We start from the raw sequence: 21,487 nt of genomic DNA, 5'->3' as shown, positions 1-21,487 counted from the left end.
AGATAAGAGCTAATTGGTGGCATCACAATCCACCCTCAGTAAAGTGCTTGATTAGCCAAAATTTAAGTCTTGTTAGAGTAGTCCCATAATGGATTGGGGAGGGTGAGGAGCAGCTAATTAGAAAAGAGACACTTCTATGTTTATGTACAAACATCCCAGCATTGAGCCATGATAAGGAGCTCAAAGGTTAATTATGGGAAAATGGAGTTTTGAACAACTTTTTGAAATAGGAATATCCCATATACTTTGGTGATATTTATTTATTTTGAGACGGGGTCTCGCCCTGTCACCCAGGCTAGAGCACAGTGGCCCAATCATAGCTCGTAGTTCACTGCAGCCTCAAATTCCTGGGCTCAAGGGATCCTCCCACCTCAGCCTCCTAAGTAGCTTGGACTACAGGTGCATACCACTGCAATCGGCTAATTTTTTAATTTTTTACAGAGATAGGGATCTCACTTCATTGCCAGGCTGGTCTGGAACTCCTAGGCTCAAGTGATCCTCCCACCTTGGCCTCCGAAAGTGCTGGGATTACAGGCATCAGCCCCCACATCCAGCTTACTTTTTATTTTCTATTTTTAAGGATTAATGAGTAAGAGAAGTAAAATTTAAAATTGAGGATTCAGAATAGTCTCGTGAGGTGTGTTAGGATTTTCAAGCTTGAGCAGAATCCACAGGCTGTTTTTTCCTAACTTCCCATGAACTCACCTGGCCAAGGCCACTAGACTTCACTCTACCCACCTATTAAATGAACTGAGAAATGACCCTAGAAACAAAATGCAACCTTTCATGGTTGTCTGGCCAGGCAAATGCAACTAAACTATATGGGAAATTATTTCACAATGTGTGACAATGTTGATTCTTCCATTTCGTCAAGCCAGCCTGTTCCTAGTGAGTGGCAGGTGACCGTTCACTGTGAATTGGGTCTTTTGGTTAGACTTTCAGAGACGGAGTTGTTTGTCAAGTGCAGCAGCCCTCTTCACCAAAGCATTCCCGACAGTCGCTCCAAATCTAGATGTTACACAATGGCTAAGGAAGCTTGTTTTGAAATGGAAGGTAAATTGACAAATCAGAGGGAAGGAATTAGCCAATGCATAAGGAAATTTGATGAGAAAGAGCTTTTTCCTCTCTTTTTTCTTGCCCAGGTTACTAGTTCTCTGTCTTCCCCGCCCCCCATAAATTTTGAATTTTGTGGTGGTGCTGAGGGAGTGAAGGTAACCAACATAAAAGAATCATTTGTGCCCCTTTCCCAATCCCACAGATCTCTATTGGCTGCAGACCTTGAACATGACACTGCAATTTCCTGGTGCCACACATGAGTAATAAGCAGCTGTTTCTGAAACTGTGGTTTGGGGAAGGCAGCACTAGGTTATTTTTTAACTTAATTGTAATTTTTGATTGGTCTGCAAGAAAGTAAATCAAATAAAGTCTGTTGTCTTAGTCTGCAAGAAAGCCATAGGCCTCAAATTCCAATGCTGACCATCTTGACCAGAATAGAAGAGGGAGGCAAAATGTGTGTATCCCTGAGCTGGAAGTTCAACCAGGCAGATTTCATGGGCTTCTTTCACACAAGAAGGGTAAGCATATTTGACATATTTGTCAGGGACTGGATGGTGGAAAGTGATATTTGGCAGTTCCTTGAGTTCTAGAAGTACCTAAAATGATGGTGAAAAGAATTTATAGACAGACTGCAAAGGTGAAAAATAGCAAAATCTGGAAGACGATATAAGCTTGATGCTGCATTTTGTCCTTGTGTTACAGGGCAATAAGGTGACCTAATTTTGTTACGAATGAAAATGTGTATTCTTTGAATACCCAGTTAGTATAACACCTCTGAAATAGTCATATATACACACTCCCCAAGTAAATAAATCAGACTAGTACCTTCCTTAGTACAAGACATTAAGTTTAATGGAAAACAGAAACAAACTTTCACCCTATTTTGGACATCTGCCTTTTCTCAAGGAGATAGGGCAATTTGGTATATGGAGAAAGGGAAAGGAGGTTGAGTGCAGGGAAGCAAGGAAATGGGGGAAGAGCTACACGTTTCCTTCTAATTACACTGTCATGATTTTGTTCACGTAGACATGCCCTTTGAGGGAATAAATAGAGATAACTAAACCTCATCTCAGGTCTGTTTCACTATCACTAGTCATATACCAAATGACCACCTGGTTTAACTAAAAACTACCAGCCTTCTAATGCTAAAGATGAAGTGTCCTTTTGACTTTTTGAGGGGTTGTTATAAAGTTATATTAGCCTATGACTAATTTAAGTACAAGTAGGAAAGGAGTAAGACACAATTTCCAGGTGTTGCTAAGATGTTATCTTACATAAGTGATTCAAATTAATTTTGAGGCATGTTAAATGTCTTCCCCCTAGCATTTTGGCCTTGGCAAAATTATGTATGCTTGTACAAGCCCTGTTTTCTTATTTACAGCAATACCAGAAGAAATGGATGTGACTGCTTTACATTGATTTCTACTGATCCCATCCAAACAGATAATATCAGAAGAAATGGATGTGACTGCTTTACATTAATTTCTACTGATCCCATCCAAACAGATGAACAACTTGATGTCTTCCTTTAAAAAAAAAAAATGACATGTGGCCTTCATAGCTTTTTTCCTTCCCCTTGATGTAAATCTCAAGTGTTTAAAAGGAGGAATGAGTCTAAATCATAGAAGATCTCTATTTAGATTGGGATAAGCTAATTAGCTATTATTTATTGATCCCTTGCTGTAAGTCAGACACTATATTCGATGCTTTCAATGTATTAAATCTGATCCTTCTCTCAACCCTGCAAAGTGGATACTGTCCTAATTTTTCAGTTAAGGAAACTGAGACTCAAAGAGGTTAAGTAGCTTGCCAAAGTCTCACAGCTGGAAAGTAGATGAGCTAGAATTTGTCCTCAGATCAGCCTTGCTTTTTCCACTCTACCCCACTACTTCCCAATACCCAGAGACAACTGAGTTATGATGGCGTATGGAAAGCTCCCGAAGGCCAGCCCCTCTGGGAGACTCCCTAATGAGTCCACCACTATCCATTGGAAAATACCCCAGTTTCTGAGAAGCAAAAACTCTACCATGTTTAGATTTAAAAAAAAAAAATAAATAAGCTTTGACCAGTTAAGGAAGTCATTTTGAAGTTTATTTTGTCCTAGTTGGTCCTGGCTTGATCTCAGTGATAGTAGATTCCCCTGCATCAACTCTAGCCAGAGCACACTGTTTCTAGGACTTTTCCCCACGCTGAGCCCTGTTGAGGACTGTGGTCACTCTAGCAAGCCACAGCAGTTTAGGGTTGACATAGCAGAGTTCAAATGTCTGACTTTTCTCACTGTTGTGTACTTGTTGGCCAGGATGCCTCATTTGACTTTGTCTCACCCATAGTCATTTTCAGATCCAATGGCCCAGTGGCATTCTGGCAGCTCTTTTCTATTCTTCATTCTTGGTTGGAACCTGAAGGTAGTATGCTCCTCTGGCTTTGGTCTAATATTTGAGGCCACTCTGCCTTCCTAGTATTTGTATAATATGGCCCCTTAAGCCCCTACCAAGATGGCTAGGAAGTGGGAGTGAAAGTTAAGGCTCTTGGGATGGTGGGAGGAAAGACAATTGATTTATTTTTGAGCACTTATCCAAAATAAATAAATAAATAATATATTTATAAACATAAATGTATATGTCTATGTGTGTATGTATGCATTTATGTATGTATTATATATAAAATGATTTATATAATTTTGTGTGTGTGTGTGTCTATGTATGTATGCTTTTTCAAAAAGAACCCTAGGAGAAATCACACCTGGAGCCCACTTCTTCATAGTGATGAAACCTCTGGACCAGATGCTAGGATGGCCGGATTCTGTTCCTAGTGTTTCTAATAGTTGTATTCAAAGACAAGATTAACCCTTCTGAATATATCTTTACCCCTGGAAAATTATAAATGTAAGGTTTTCCTTCTACAATATTAAAGGAATGTTTGTAAATTCTAAAATAAACTTCATACTATTACCTCACTTTTTTGGATAAAAAAATTCCAGCAGCTTCAGCCATTTGGAACATGGCCATGAACGTAAGCTGACAAATGGGAAGAGCAATTAATCAAGTAAATCAAGTATAAAGAAGCAAAAGGATCCCTGAATAGCTGAGCTGCCACAGAGGCCATGCACTCTTTATCCTCCTCCTTGAATCACACAGCAGAACGATTGAAAATGTTTGCGACACAAGACAACCTAAGATATGACTGCTGACAGCCAGGGGTAAAGACAGAAAAGTGTCCTTGGTTAGTCAACAAGAACTTGGGTGCCTGGAAGACGGGATATTTCAAACAAGTATGAGACTGTCTTTGCCCTCAAGCAATTTATATTCTCTTAGATTTCTCCATATAAAATTGCCATTTGTATGGGTAAAAATTGTCAAATATCATCATTTTTAAATGTTCAGTCTACAATTGGATAAGCAAAACAATCGTATGTTAAAAGCAAAGAGTACAAAACAGCATCAAGTTCTGTATTATATGATGTAAAAGTTAATTTCTAGGGAGAAACACAAGAGATTTATGGTGTCTGAAGTAGCCAAAGATGGCTTTCTAGATCAAGACAGGGTAGATCTGAGCCGTGAAGCCTACATGAAATTTAAGTAAGGGTTAAGAAAAGTGAAACTCCAGATAGAGGAATGACATGGATGAAGGCACAGGAGCAAGAGCAAGCATGTTCTACATAGGGGAAAATTTGCTCACAACAGGAGGTACATGTTAAGAAATACGAAATGAGTTTGGATGGCTAATATGGAATCCACTTGCATACCAGGCAAAATATAAGCTCCAGTTTTGTCCAGTTCACTCTACATTGAGTGTCTGGGACATAGTAACTCAATATAATTTTATGAAATGAAAGAGTGAAGAGTTTTGATTAATGATACACTTAAGAATTCGCCAGGCCCAGTGGCTCACACCTATCATCTCAGCACTTTGGGAGGCCGAGGCAGGCAGATCACACAAGCTCAGGAGTTTGAGACCAGCCTGGCCAACATGGTGAAACCCCACCTCTACTAAAAATACAAAAAATTAGCTGGGCATGGTGGCTCATGCCTGTAATCCCAGCCACTTGGGAGGCTGAGGCAGGAGAATCGCTTGAAGCTGGGAGGCAGAGGTTGCAGTGAGCCTAGATCACACCACTGCACTCCAGCCTGGGTGACAGAGCAAGACTCCATCTCAAAAATGAAGAATTCACCAAAGGTTTGAGGGAAGAGATGGTATGTGATGAAAGTGATGTCTAAAACTGACTAATATGTATGCATGATGGATCTAAGAAAAAAGACTGACATCTAGAAATAAAACTAGGAGATTAGTTTATTAATCTAGAGAGGAGAGATAAAAGTCTAGGGTAGGGTGGAAAAAAGAGACTTACAGTGAAGGCATTTAAAAGAAAATCAGCATGAACCTTGAACACTTTATGCTAAGTGAAAGAAGCAGTCATAAAAGACTACATATTATATGATCATATTTACATGAAAGCTCCAGAATAGGCAAATCTATAAAGACAGAAAGTATATATGTATATATATATATATTTTTTTTTTTGAGTCGGAGTTTTTGTTCTTGTTGCCCAGGCTGGAGTGCAGTGGCACCATCTCAGCTCACTGCAACCTCTGCCTCCTGGGTTCAAGCAATTCTCCTTCCTTAGCTTCCCGAGTAGCTGGGATTACAGGCATACACCACCATGCCCGGATAATTTTTTTGTATTTTTAGTAGAGATGGGGTTTCACCATGTTGGCCAGGCTGGTCGTGAACTCCTGACCTCAGGTGATCTGCCCGCTTCAACCTCCCAAAGTGCTGGGATTACAGGCATGAGCCACTGCATCTGGACAGAAAGTAAATTATTGGTTCCTTGGGCTTGCAGGGGCATGGTAGAGGGAAAACAGAAGTGACTACTAATGGATATAGAGTTTTTTCAGAGGGTTAGTGGAATGCCCTAAAATCGATTGTGGTGATGTTTCACAACTCTGTGAATAAACTAACAACCATTGAATTGTAGACTTTAGATAGGTGAATCACATGGTATGTGAATTATATCTCAGTATAGCAGTTATTTTAAAAGAGGGGGAATAAATGAAATGTGGTGAATGACGGGATATACGTATTTAATGGAGAAAATGAGTCATTCACTATAAACTCCATAAGTTCCAGTTTGATTCTTACTGAAATAATAAAAATAACCACTAGTACCATTATTAATACTGTTTTAGGAGCCCTGGGTGATGCAACAAGAAATGAAACATAAACAAGAGATATAATACTAGAAAAACCAAAAGAATCACCTAAAAGTAATTAGCATCAATGGAAATTCAGTAATTATTGTCATATAGTAAATGCACACAAATGTCAATATATTCTAATATACCAGCAATCGCTAATAAGAAAAATATACAGAAGTTTAACCTTAAACTAAATAATAAATGTGAGTAGCTTGTGCAAGGAAATAAATTTGTATTAAGCAATAATAAGTGAAGATTTAATAAAATGGAGATATGTATCACATTGTTTTCAAGGAAGACTGAATATTATACAGATACCAATCCCCAGAGCTTATTAAGGTCCCTATTTAAGAATAAATATACATTGCTAACAGTGTAAATTTGGTGAAATATTTCAAGAGCCTTCAAAATGTTCACACCCTTTCTCCAAGGAAATCTAAATAGAGAAAAAACTTTATGCACAAGATGCTCAAACTTCTCCTTTAGAGCCTAGATAATAACTCTCATGTCTTCCTCAAGGTCTTCTCTTCCCAGTTTCATCAACCTTTACTCACCTGGTTTCCAGACTGTTCTCTATCCTGGTTGTTTCCCCCTAAATGGACTATAGTTTGTTAGTGCCTCTCTTTAAATGCCTCATTAAGTTTGGTTGTTTAGAGAAGAGTAAAATGAGAAAACCAAACTCAACTGAAGTGCTACCATCACAATTTAGAAATAACCCCATCACGCATTAAAAAGTGTTTACTGGTGGTTGCATATATGATTTGGTAGTGGCTGTTTCTTAGAAAGTATATCTCATGTGTTGGTATTAGGAGCATGCCTTACTGGGGTTTATTGGAGTTAATGGTTCCTCAGAGAACATAAATAAAAGAAGGTCTATCTATGGCTTCCTAAAGGTAATGGAGAGAAAAGTAAGTTGAAGAATGGTGGGAAATGTATGCTTGACTCAAAACAGCCAGGATAATTTCTACCCCCTTTACTAAGAAAATAAATTCTACTCTTACAAAGCCTTCTTCAGTTTAATGCAAAATTATTATACATTGTTTTTTCAAATGCAAAAACACAGCTATATACAAAGTGACAATTTGCTTGCACCAGGAGATACATATTAAGAAATAGAAAATGAGTTTGGAGAGCATATATATATATATATATATATATATATATATAAACTTTGTATATAGTTGTGTTTTTGCTTTTCTAATATATATATATTTTTTTTTTTGCTTTTCTGACTTATTGCCCTCCCTAGAGTTAACCACCATTATATTTATTTATCTCTTTTTCATAGAAAAGTTATTCTTTTATTATTTTAAGGAGGTAATACATTGCCCAATATGCCAAAGCAGTAGGGAATTAGAGGCAGTGAATGGCCAGGTTTTTTTTAAGAGCCTCATGCTGCATCTCTGAGGTCCTATCTGCCCACAGCCCACGGCTGCTTACATAAAGACCGGGTCGGTGGACAGATGACCCAACTCGACACCCATTAACTGAGAAAGGGCTCAATCAGCAGAGGCACTGCCAGGGCCCAGCACACCAGGTGGCAACCCCCGCTGCCACCACCAGCTTCCGAAGCTAGTGCCTTAGTGGCAGCCAGTGTGTCTAGCACTTGATTTTATTTCTGTGAGCCTAGAGTGGGCAGGACGTGAATAAATCCTGAGTCATAAATTAAGGTGAAAGACTTAGTAGTGTTAATACTCTGGGTGAGAAAAGACAACACTGTCTTGGAGGAGAGTGGGCTTGGAGTCTGGTGGAAGAAAGATGGAAACCCCCAGAAGGGCCTCGGCCTGCAGGCACTGCCGTGAGGCCATCAGAGGGGTTTTCATGGTTCATGATGGGGAGGGGCAAGGCAGGGTAGGCACTGGGGGGCTGCTTCATTTGGCACAGTTGAACTAGAGGTTCATTTTCCACTCATAATTGGTTTCTTAAGTCTAAGTCACCACACCTGGGGCCGAAGCAAGTCTTGCCTATGCACCAAGCATGGCCTTGGACCTCGAAGAAATGCATGGCTCAGTTCTCTAGTGTTGAAGGGGAGGGACTTTCAATTGAAGGAGATCTTTCTCCCCGTACCTCCAGCTCCTTTCCCTTGCAAATGACTGGGGTGGGAGGCAAGAGGCAAAGGCACCTCCTGGTGCAACCTCACCACAGTCTTCCAGAGAAATCATCTTTGTGGGACCCAAAGCCTAGCCTTGGCTTGGAGCAGACATTTCCACACATGGGAGGGTACCCTGTCTGGCAATTGAATGGAATCACCATTATATTTATTTCTAAAACATGGATCATTCCATGATGTTTAAAAACCACTTCGGTTTTTATCTCTGGTATTATATATAGCTTCATTTTTTACAAAAGGCATGATTACATTTTTTGTAGTCTTGTTTTTGTATTACCAGTCACTACTACCTACTCACCTGGACATTGTAATTTCTCTTTAGGTATGATTTATACTACATTTCCCTCAGATACTATTTTTTTCTTTTTCTTTTCTTTTTTGAGACGGGAGTTTCACTCTTGTTGCCCAGGCTGGAGTGCAATGGTGTGACCTTGGCTCACTGCAACCTCCGCCTCCCAGGTTCAAGTGATTCTCCTGCCTCAGCCTCCTGAGTAGCTGGAATTACAGGCACCTGCCACCACGCCCGGCTAATTTTTTGTATTTTTAGTAGAGACAGGGTTTTGCTATGTTGGCCAGGCTAGTCTCGAACTTCTAACCTCAGGCAATCTGTCTGCCTCAGCCTCCCAAAGTGCTGGGATTGCAGGCGTGAGCCATAGCACCCAGCCTCCCTCAGATATTATTTTTATGTAAAATTATAAATGTAACTATATTCATTTGAAAGAAACTATTTTCAGCTATTTCTAGCTATTTCCAAATTAAATGTAATCTTCAATTGTTTTCTTATGTCAAAACCAGCATGTATTTGTGTCTGCATTAATTAGAGAGAAGCAAAGGCAGATTTTATCTAGCTGGCGTGTGAAATGCTGAAGTCTTTGAAGCCCATGGGTATTAGTTAAGTGAGAAATGATCAACAGAACATGAGTTCCAAACTCAGGGATGTATGCAAGCCAACAGGTGAGGCCACTGTGGAAGGCAGGCAGATGCAAGACTGTGGGGCCTGATGGGAACAGCTGTCAGGCAGAGAGCAGATATCTCAGTGGAAACAGGCAGCCCCCTCGCGTGGCCAGGATCATCATCACGTTGAATCCAAGCATAGTTGTGCTAGATCATCTGATTTTTCCAAAAATCTGGGTTTTTATGTGAAATTTCCCAATTTTTAAATTACTTCATTTTAAAAATCACGAGTTAAAAGAAAAAAACCTACAGGCTGAAAATGGCCATCAGGCTGCCAAATTGCAAGCTTTTTTTTACTATACTTACCAGCAGCAAAAGAAACCTATTTTTCCCCATTTACTATATGTTCTTGGGGAAGATGGTGAAAAAACTATCCCATTAATTCATCAGAGAAAAGGTATTATTGCATTTACAACATAAACTTAATGCATTCAGATTTACTCTGTATGTTTTCAGTTTACTCTGGGAAACCTACCACACTCCTCTTATACCACACCCTAACTGTGAAGTTGGTCTATCCAAGCAGGGTTCCCCATTTGTTGGGCCTCAATCTTCTACACTATACTACAAAGCAAGAGGAATACAAAAGAAGTTTCAGCATCTTAATTTACAACCTCCAGTGGTTTAAACCAGAAAGTTCTTTTGGAGCAAAACTACTATGTCTTTTCTTCCTCAGAGTTGCTGAGAAATTATAATTAGAGGTTTTCCTGTTGTGTAAAGGAAAGGAATTCCTTTCCTTTCCTGTGTGTACAAGACTTCTGTTCTCAATAAATGTGCTTCCCTGTCCCATTTCTCTTTCTGCAGGTAATAGAGGGAAAGCTGGCTCCATTCTTGGGCAAGGTCATTAAATTTGCCACCTCACACGTGTACAGCTGCAGTCTTTGTAGCCAGAAGGGGTTCATCTGTGAAATCTGTAACAATGGAGAGATCCTCTACCCTTTTGAGGATATTTCAACAAGCAGGTACAGAATATCTTATTTCATAAAAGAACACCCAAATGTGTAATATGCCATTTTCTTTGGCCAAATCAGGCCAACTTTTAGTCAAGTAGTGTATCTCTGTCTCTTACCCTGGATCAGGTTTTCCTTGTCCTTGGAGAACATGTTTCCCCCTTTGGTTTCCTGTATTTATTTCCACCCCTTACCTCGCTACCTTTATCCAGAATGAGATAACAGAGCTGCAAAGAAACATTGCCTAACTCTGCCTTATTAGGTAACAGAGAGTGTTCAGGTTCAATTTTAGAATGAAGACTGGGGAGGAAGCATCTTAATAATTTTTTCAGAGCCAAATGATAGGCAATGGGAAACTGCAGTCTCAGAGGAAGGCCCAAACTGGACCGACCGCCAGGGGTAAAACTAGAGGACACTGGTGAGCAGCTGCTGCCTGGCCATGTGCTTTTCTCCGCAGATGCATGCACTGCAGTGGAGCGATGAAAGTTTTAGGATCCAAAGGAGAGAAAAATGGGAGTTTATGTGGGATGATTTTTCTAACCAAAGTAATATTTGGGCATCATCACATCCATGGATTGATGGATGATTCACAAAATGATACATATTACTTTTCCTTTCATCCCAAAAGCGTAATAGAAATCTACACGGTATGTGTGTGCACTGGCCTCTTTGGGCATGAATGTCATGGCTCATTTCCCACCCTGCAGGGCTCACTTATACTGTGGTTCAGAACAGAAGGTAAGGCATACAGCCAGGGAGAGTTGAAGCACGTAGGGTAGAGCTAAGATATTGAGAGTTGACTCAGCCCTTTTAGCCTCTCCTAAAACCTAAAGACTATTTGTAAACATGTGGGAATTTGGGTTGGCCCACACACAGAAAAACAGACACATAAACACATAGACATGCAGATACACACACACACACACACACACACACACACACACACACACACACACACAGAGGCAGAGGCAGAGTTCAGCCTCCAGTTTCCTGAGCAGGTACTTAGCTTATAGAGCTTATATAGCCCAGAGATTAGCTACCTCTTAAAGGGAGGAAACTCCTCACAGCCTTTTTATGGCCAAGTGAGAGGCAGTGGGAAATTGCAGTCTCAGAGGAAGGCCCAAACTGGACAAACCACTGGGAGTAAAATTAGAAGACACTGCTGAACAGTAACTTAGCCCATAGCCTAGAGATTAGTTACCTCTAAAAAATGTACACCAGGCCGGGTGCGGTGGCTCACGCCTGTAATCCCAGCACTTTGGGAGTCCGAGGCAGGTGGATCACTGAGGTCAGGGGTTCAAGACCAGCCTGGCCAACATGGTGAAACCCCATCTCTACTAAAGATACAAAAATTAGTCGGGCATGGTAGCAGGCACCTGTAACCCCAGCTACTCAGGAGGTTGAGGCAGGAGAATCACTTGAACCCAGGCGGTGGAGGCTATAGTAAGCTGAGATTACGCCACTGCACTCCAGCCTGGGCAACACAGCAAGACTCTGTCTAAAAAAAAAACAAAATGCACACCACATAAAACTTGTACACAAATGTTCATAGCAGCAGCATTGGTAATAGCTAAAAAGTAGAAACAACTTAATTGTCTATCAACTGATGAATGGATAAACAAAATGTAGTATATCCAGATAAATGGAAAATTATTCAGCTATAAAAAGAAAAAAAGTAGCCAGGCGTGGTGGCTCACGCCTGTAATCCCAGCACTTTGGGAGGCCAAGGCAGGCAGGTCACCTGAGGTTGGGAGTTCGAGACCACCCTGACCAACATGGAGAAACCCCGTCTCTACTAAAAATACAAAATTAGCCGGGTATAGTGGTACATGCCTGTAATCACAGCTGCTCGGGAGGCTGAGACAGGAGAATTGCTTGAACCAGGGAGGCGGAGGTTGCGGTGAGCCAGAGATTGCACCATTGCACTCCAGCCTGGGCAACAAAAGTGAAACTCCATCTCAAAAAAAAAAAAAAAAGAAAAAGAAAAAACGTACTGATAAATGCTGCAACATGTATTAACATTGAAAACATGCTAACGGAAAGAAGCCAGACACAAACCACATATTACATGATTCTATTTATATAAAATGTCCAAAATAGGCAAATCCATAAAGAGAATAGATTAGCGGTTGTCTAGGGCTTGGGGGAAGGAGGAAAAGGAGTTACTACTCATGGGTATAGGTTTCTTTTTGGGGTGATGAAAATGTTCTGTAATTAGATTGTGGTAATGGTTGCATGGTCTTATGACTACACTAAAAATTAGTGAATTGTATATACTTTAAAGGGGTGAGTTTTATGGTACGTGAATTATATTGCAATAAAATAGTTTAATGGCTGGGCACGGTGGCTCACATCTATAATCCCAGTGCTTTGGGAGGCGCAGGTGGGTGGATCACTTGAGGACAAGAGTTTGAGACCAGCCTGACCAACATGGCAAAACCTCGTCTCTACTAAATATATAAAAATTAGCTGGACGTGGTGGCAGATTCCTGTAATCCCAGCTACTCAGGAGGCTGAGGCACAGGAATCGCTTGAACCCGGAAGCCGAGGTCGCAGTGAGCAGAGATCATGCCACTCACTGCACTCCAGGCTGGGCAACAGCAAAACTGTCTCAAAAAAAAAAAATCATGTTTAGTAAAGAATTTCTAAATGCTTCTAACTGAATAAATCATATGCTGGGCCACAAAACAAGTCTCAATTAATTTTGAGACTATACCAAGCGTGTTCTCTGGCACATGGAATTAAAGATTCACAGTAGAAAAAAATATGATTAGTTAGGTGTGGTGGCATGCACCTGTAATCCCAGCTACTTGGAAGGCTGAAGCAGGAGAATCACTTAAACCCAGGAGGCAGAGATTGCAGTGAGCCAAGATCACACCACTGCACTCCAGCCTGGGCAACAGAGTGAGACTTCATCTCAAAAAAAAAAAAAAAAAAAAAAAAATATATATATATATATATACACACACACACACACACACACACACACACACATCTATATGAAACCCCAAAATATTTGGAAATTAGACAATATATTTCTAAGCAACTCATGGGTCAAAGAAGGACGCACAAGGGCAATTTTAAAATATTTTGAATGAAAATGAAATATAAAATATATAAAAAAACAGCTAAAGTAGCACTTAGAATGAAATTTATGACTATAAATACCTGTATCAGAAAAGAAGAAAGCTCTCAAATCAATATCCTAAAATTTCACCTTAAGAAACTAGATAAAAAAAAGAGCAAACTAAATCCAAAGCAAGCAGAAGGAAGGAAAGAATAAAGATTAGAGCGGATATCAATGAAATAGTAAACAGAAAAATCACAAGTTGAGTCTTTGAGAGATCAACAAAGTTAACAACCTTTTAGCTACCCTGATCAAGAAATTAAAAGAGAAGATACAAATTGCCAAAATCAGGAATGAAAAGAGGTACAGAAATTAAAAGAATTATAAAAGAGTATTATAAACAACGTTATACCAACAAATTAGACAAATTTAGATGAAATGGACAAATGACTAGAAAGACAAATTACCAAAACTGACTCAACAAGAAGTAGAAATATGAATAGACCTAAAACAAGTAAAGAAATTGAATTAGTAATTTTGAAATCTTCCCACAGAGAGGCCAGATGGCTTCACCAGTGAATGCTATGGAATATTGAAAGGATTAATACCAAACTTTCACTCACTACCTTTATCTCCAGAATGAGATATCCAGAGTGAGATATTCATAATGAGATACTAGAGTTGCAAAAAAAAAAAAATTGCCAAACTCCACTGTATCAGATAACAAAGAGTGTCCAGATTCATTTTTAGAATGAAGATTGTAGAGAAAGAATCTGCAAGGATAAGGGTGGGTCAGTTCTCCAAAAAGATGTAACAATCCTTAATGTATGAATAGAGTCAAAATATGTAAGACAAAAACTGATGGAACTGAAAGAAGAGAGAGATAAGTTTACTGTTACAGTTAGAGCCTTCAACACTTCTCTGTCCATAACTGACAGGTCCAACAGACAGAAAATCCCTAAGCATATAGTTAAACTCAACAGCACTGTCAATTAACTGGATCTAATTGACATCTCTAGAATACTTCATTAAACAACAACAAAATATACATTCTTCTCAAGGTCGCATGGAACAGTTACCAAAAGAGACCACATTCTGGGCCATTAAAAAAAATCTGAACAAATTTAAAAGAGTAGAAATCATGCAAAGTATGATTCTCAAACCATAATGAAATTAAACTAGAAATCAATAACAAAGATACCTGGAAAATCCCAAAATATTTGGACATTAAACAAAATACCTTGAAATAACACAAGTTGATAACTTATATCCACACAAAAGCATGCATATGGATGTTTATGGCAGCTTTATTCATAATCACTAAAAACTGGAAGCAGCCAAGATGTCCTTCAGTACCTGAAGGCATAAACTGTGGCATATCCATACAACGGAATATTATTCAGCCACAAAAGAAGTGAGCTGTCAGGCCACAAAGAGACATGGAGGAAACCTAAACGTGTATCACAAGTGAGCAAAGCCATTCTGAGAAGGCTACGTACTATACGATTCCAACTATATGACATTTCGGAAAAGGCAAAACTATACAGACAGTAAAAAGATGAGTTACAGGGATTTGGTGGCTGGGAAGGGATGCCTAGGTGAAGCACAGGAGATTTGTAGGACAGTGAAACTATTCTGTATGATGTTTCAGTGGTGTATACATGACATTATACATTTGTCAGAATCTATGGTTTCATACATCACAGAGTGAGCCTTAACTCAAATGGCGGACTTTAGTTAATAATGATATATCAATATTGGTTCACTAATTTTGTAACAAATGTATCACAGGATTGCAAAATATTGTTAATAAAGAAAACACAACAGGTGGTGGTGGGGTGGAATATGGGAACTCTCTGCCCAATTTTTCTCTTAATCTAAAACTATTCTAAAAAATAGTCTATTATTAATAAAAATTTAAAAATTGTTCAACTGAACAGTTGACTCTAAGATCAAAGATGAACAATTTTTATAAACCTTACTGGAACAATTTTAGATTAACAGAGAAATCACAGAAATAGTACAGAGTTCCCATATACCACACACTCAGTTTCCCCTATTAATATTTTACGTTAGTGTAGTACATTTGTTACAATTAATGAACCAATATTGATATATTATTAGTAACTAAAGTCCACAGTTTTTTCAGATTTCCTTAGTTTTCACCTAATATCCTTCTTCTGTTCCCGGATACCATATTATATTTAGTTGTCACACCTCCCTAGGCTCCTCTTGGGTGTGACAGTTTCTCAGACCTTGTTTTTGATGACCTTGACAGTTTTGAGGAGTACTGGTCAGTATTTTATAGAATATCTCTGTTGGATAGGCCTGATGTTTTTCTTATGTGTAGAGTCGGTTTTATGGGTTTGGGGAGGAAGGCCATAGAGGTAGTGCCATTTTCATCACATCATATCAAGGGAACATACGATCAACATGACATCACTGTAGTGTTTGTGTCAGGTTGCTCCACCATGAAATTCCTCTTCCTCCCCCTCTTTCCATGCTGTTCCCTTTGGAAGGAAGTCACTAAGTGTAGCCCACACTTAAGGAGTGGGGAGCTGTGTTCCACCCTCTTGGGAGCCAAGTATGGATACAGTTATTTAGAATCCTTCCACATGGGAGATCTGTCTCTTCCTCACTTATTTTTTTTAGTTGTTTATTTATATCAGTATGGACTTGTGCATAGTTCATTTGTACTTTGGGTTACAGCCCAGTACTATATTTTATTGTTCAGATTGTCCCAGCTTTGGCCATTCAAGCTCTCAGTAGGCTCCTTTGTTCCCTTGACATACCCCACTCATTATGGGATTTTTGCTGGGGGGAGTTGTTTTTGGTTTGGTTTGGTTTGGTTTTCAGCATTTCCTTACTTTCCGGCACTACCAGATGCACCAGGATCGTCTTACTTATTTCCTGCCCTAATCCTAGGAACAGACATGTGTCCAGGGAGCCTTGGTTTCTTTTGTTAAAGAATAACATTAGAAACTGAGATCTAGGCACTGGGTTTTGCATACATTTTTAAAGCCCTCCGTTCCTGGACTTGTGCCTTGACTGGGGCAGAGTGCTGCCCTCTGATTGTATATCAGAATCTTTTGTGAGACTTGGCTTTTAAAACTCCAGAATCTGTATCTTCAAGGACTCCATATGATTATGAATCACCCCAGAAAAAAGAATCACTCCTCTAAGGTAGCTGTGGTTATAGTTAAGATGCTGGATTCTCACCAAAATAACCACATTAGCATATCTCTAAGTTCATAGGGGTCTTTACTCAGTAGTAAAAACTGTGGAGAATCCTCCTTCTTCCTTGATCAGATGCAGTTCTCTAAGCTTGTACAAATGTCTGAGTCAGAAGGAATATTGACCAGCTTTCCTGGAATTCCAGGTTAACACTTTTCAGAAACCTGTTGAGCTTTCTCTTGGTGTTCAGTTTCCAGTTAAACACCAAGAGTGGTTTATACAACCCTATGAAAAGGCAAAAAGAAACACTAATAAAAAATTTGTTAAAGGAAAATTTTAGTCAGAAATACAGAGTTGCTGATTCAAAACATGTCTATAAAAATGTTTTAAATAAATAAATGTGATAAATAAAAATAAATTTGAATAGTAAAGTAAAGTTTAAAATCTCAGTGTAACTGAAATCTTTATGGATTAAGTAATACAATGTCTGGGATTTGCTTCAGGATAATCTGATGATGGGGTAGGGGGATGATACAGATGAAAGAAATTTCCATGTATTAATAATTGTGGCAGCTAGGTGATAGGTACACAGGGATTTGTTATGTATTCTCTCTACTTTTGCATATATTTGAAATAAAACCTGTATGTAAAAATTGTAGAAATAAGGTATTTAGTGAATTTGTTACCACATACCCTTGACCATTCTGCTAAATTTGGCATTTTTATGTCCTCAGAAATATACCTAATATCCTTTCAGGTCCAAGTATCACTTGAATAGCATAATTACAGTTCAGTTAAAAAAAAAAATTCAGGGCTGGGCGTGGTGGCTCATGCCTGTAATCCCAGCACTTCGGGAGGCCTAGGCAGGATCACTTGGATCACTTGAGGTCAGAAGTTCGAGACCAACCTGGCCAACATGGTGAAACCCCGTCTCTAATAAAAATACAAAAATTAGCTGGGCATGGTGGCACACACCTGTAATCCCAGCTACTCAGAAGGCTGAGCCATGAGAATCGCTCAAACTCAGCAGGCGGAGGCTGCAGTGAACCAAGATTGTGCCACTACACTCCAGCCTGGGCAACAGAGTAAGACTTTGTCAAAAAAAATAATAATAATAATAACAAGCATGAGAACAATTTGTACTTGTTTGTTTGTTTGTTTGTTTGGCGACTTGCTGGGTCGCCAAGGCTGGAGTGCAGTGGCATGATCTCGGCTCACTGCAACCTCCACCTCCTGGGTTCAAGTGATTCTCCTGCCTCAGCCTCCTGAGTAGCTGGGATTACAGGCACCCGCCACCACACCTGGCTAATTTTTGTATTTTTAGTAGAGACAGAGTTTCACCATGTTGGCCAGGCTGGTCTGGAACTCCTAACCTCAGGTGATCCACCCACCTCAGCCTCCCAAAGTGCTGGGATTATAGGTGTGAGCCACCACACGGGGCCCTGTACTTTTAATAAATGATTTTTTTTTTTTTTTGAGACGAAGTTTCACTCTTGTTGCCCAGGCTGGAGTGCAATGGCGTGATCTCAGGTCACTGCAACCTCTGCCTCCCAGGTTCAAGCGATTCTCCTGCCTCAGCCTCCCAAGTAGCTGGGATTACAAGCATGTGCCACCACACTCGGCTAATTTTGTATTTTTAGTAGAGACGGGGTTTCACCATGTTGGTCAGGCTGGTCTTGAACTCCTGGTGATCCACCCGCCTTGGCCTCCCAAAGTAAACATGATCCTGACCCTAATAAACATGATCCTGACCCTAATACAAACATGATCCTGACCCTAATAAATAATCTATTGAGCATACCATGTGTGTGCATTGGGCTAGGTTCTGGAGACAACAGTGAACACAGCATGCTACTTGCTCACAAATAGTTGAGTTTATTAGGGACAGACAGGCCAGTAGGCAGTTCTATGAAAGTGTGGGAGGAGCACAGTAGCGGGGTGGACCTGGAGCTCCCAGAAGGGCTCCATCATCCACAGAAGTGATGTGCATGTTGAGTGAGAAAGAAGTTCCACAGTTTCTAAAAGTATTAGGGAGCTCTGTGTTTTTTAGGTTTGGGTTTTTTTTTTTTTCTTTTTTTTCTTTTTAAATTTTAGATTCGGAGACCCATATGCAGATTTATTACAAGGATATGTGGCCTGATGCTGAGGTTTGGGTTTTCATTGATCCCATCACCTATATAGTGAACAGGGTACCCAAAGGAAGTTTTTCAGCCTTTCCCTGCCTCCCTCCCCTCTTTTGAGTACCCAGTGTCTGTTGTTCCCTCTGTATGAGGGAACTCTGTGTTGAACTTGAGTCACTGATTTATGTTCTTCAGTACTAGAATATACTCAGTTTTAACGTTTTCATTTGATTATGACTATATAGCAAACATTCATCAACTCCTTCAGGCTTTCTTTTCCTCATTAAATTAATCATTATGCAGGAGGAAGTTTCATGACTATGTAATTTGAAAATATACACCTAGTATTAATTTTTAGGATCCCACCTCTGACAGATATAGAGAAGGTGCTAGGATTGAAAGGGAATGGCACTAACATTTATTAGTACTAGTGCCAGCAACTTACATATCTTATCTAATTTTTCTGCCAGTCCTCTGAGGAAATAGTGTAACTTCCATTTTAATAATGAAGAAACCTAGGTTCAGAGAAGGCAATTAACTTGGCCCTAGAGATAAGGCCAAAACCTGAATCCAAATACATCTGACTCCAAAATCCATGTTTTTTACATTATATCTTACTGCTACTTCTGTACCTGTAGTCTTCAAAACATTTTGCTATATACCCCCTAAAATCAATTTGAAAAAATTATGTACCTCTGTCATTAAGTCTTCTCCAAAACTGCTATTTTGAAATGTCATTTTATTTGCTGCCTTGGGAGTCTTTACACTCGGAGCAGTAAGCCATGATTAGATTGGTTTGGGGGAAAGATATGCCTTTCTTCTGTAAAATGGCCAAAGTACTGTTGTGGAGACAACAACAGAGCTTCCACCTCCTATGCATCCCTTGGCGGGTCAGGTTCAGCAAGGGGTACCTGTGAAACTGAGGATGTGCCTAAATCAGACTTCCATAGGCAAACCCCTGTTTGTTGCACCAAAGCAACCTCCCCTCCATTCAGAAGATAATGCTGACAGTTTTACCCTGAGATATTCTTTCTTCTCAAACACCTTTTTTTTTTTTTTTTTTTTTTTTTTGAGACGGAGTCTCTCTCCGTCACCAGGCTGGAGTGCAGTGGCGCGATGTCGGCTCACTGCAACCTCCGCTTCCCAGGTTCAAACAATTATCCTGCCTCAGCCTCCCGAGTAGCTGGGATTACAGGTGCGTGCCACGACGCCCAGCTAATTTTTGTATTTTTAGTAGAGATGGGGTTTCATCGTGTTGGTCAGGCTGGTCTCAATCTTGTGACCTCGTGGTCCACCCGCCTCGGCCTCCCAAAGTGCTGGGATTACAGGCGTGAGCCACCGCGCCTGGCCAGGAAGGGCTCTAACTTTTAAGAATTACAAATCAGAAGATTAGGCTGACACTGCTGTACGATTTAAGGGAAAACAATGAATATAAAAGCAAAAAAGTCACATAAATCCACAAAATGACCCAGGACTTAGATTTTTTTTTTAATCCTTAAATTGCCTCCTATGCAGCTTTCTTTCTGACATCTTTACACATCCCTAATCTTCTCTCGTTATTAAGATCCCTTTCCTAATGCTGCTAAGGAGACAATCCTGCTTTCTACATTTCTGCAGAGATGCTATTTCTGAATCTTGAAATGCTTCGAGATTACAAGTACATAAACACTTCATCTTAAAAACCCTCAGCGTGCATTTTTAACATGGGACTTAGAAAATAAACCAACTGTGATAAATCAGTTCCATCATTTCTGTCCTGTCCATTTGGCTTTCGTGAGTTTTTCATGTGACATGTAAGTCATCCTCCTAGGTTTTTCACTATGAAGAACATTGTACTTAAAGACTTTGTGACCTTTATGCCACTTGGCACTGTATTTAAATGTGAGTATTCTATGAGAAGATTCTACTGAAAACTGGTGTTGGTATCCTCCATCTGGTAGGCATTTGCTATGGTTTGAATATGGTGTGTCCCCAGAAACTCTTGCTGAAGCTTGGTCCCCAGCGTAGAGGTGTAGGGAGGTGGTGCCTTTAAGAGGTGATGAGGTTGTTAAAATGGATTAATCTCCTTCTGACAGGGATGGATGAGTTCTGGAGGGATTGGGTTAGTTTGGTGATAGGGGGTTGCTAGAAAGCGAGTTGCCTCCTGTGTTTGGTCCTTTTCCACATGCTTGCTTCCCCTTCCACTTCCCTGCCATTTGTGACGCAGCTCGAGGCATCACCAAAAGCTGAGCAGATGCCAGTGCCATGTTTCCTAGACCTCCCAGCCTCCAGAATCAGGGCCAAATAAACTTTAAAAAAAATGTTTCCCTGTCTCAGGTATTCTGTTTTACCAACACGAAATGGACTAAGCGTTACATAAATACTTAGTGTTTGGTTTAAGCTTGCCTAAGTATATATGCATTCATAAGAACACTGACAACATTTTTAAAATAAACTAATTAGTTAAGGGAATATAAAATACCTCCAAAGATAGAGGAGCATAACACAAGTCTGAGGTAACACTAAAGCTTTCTATATAAGGTTGAAGCAATTGACATACCATTTAAGGTGTTTCACTGATGACAGCATAAGCCTGCCCTGGTCAGCAACATTCACTAACACCAGGGAAGGCATCAGAGGAGGTGTTCTTCCTTTGTTAGTAGGGCATCGGCAGCTCTGTGGTTACTCTTCTAAAAAGGGTTGTTTTTTAAAGCACTGGAATTCAGAGGTGTAGGCTGGACATTGCTTGCCAGTTTTTCTTTGTGCACAAGTAGTTGACCACTCCATCCCCTCTTCTAAGAAATAATGGTGGCACACAGGGCATTGAACTTATTAACACCAAAATCTTACCCGCTTACCACTTGAGTTAGCATACTCTGCTA

The 21,487-nt window shown here is 39.9% G+C and overlaps 1 protein-coding gene across 3 annotated transcripts in view; it reads left to right on the top strand.

The window, feature by feature from the left end:
* PLEKHM3 (pleckstrin homology domain containing M3) overlaps nucleotides 1-21,487 on the top strand; it is a 207,204-nt gene that overhangs the window by 157,846 nt on the left and 27,871 nt on the right. Inside the window, exon 7 of one of the 3 annotated variants that reach the window (XM_003820814.4) lies at nucleotides 10,120-10,277. The exons of 1 other annotated variant lie outside the window; for it this stretch is intronic. In XM_003820814.4, coding sequence (XP_003820862.1) covers nucleotides 10,120-10,277 — 158 coding nt within the window. Of the gene's footprint in view, nucleotides 1-2,437; nucleotides 3,112-10,119; nucleotides 10,278-21,487 lie in introns of those variants that run through there. One more of the 3 variants, XM_034954967.3, reaches the window with a different exon arrangement.

This window comes from Pan paniscus, chromosome 13 (genome assembly GCF_029289425.2).
Source record: "Pan paniscus chromosome 13, NHGRI_mPanPan1-v2.0_pri, whole genome shotgun sequence".
Lineage (NCBI taxonomy): Eukaryota > Metazoa > Chordata > Mammalia > Primates > Hominidae > Pan > Pan paniscus.
This window is presented reverse-complemented; position numbering and strand designations above follow the sequence as displayed.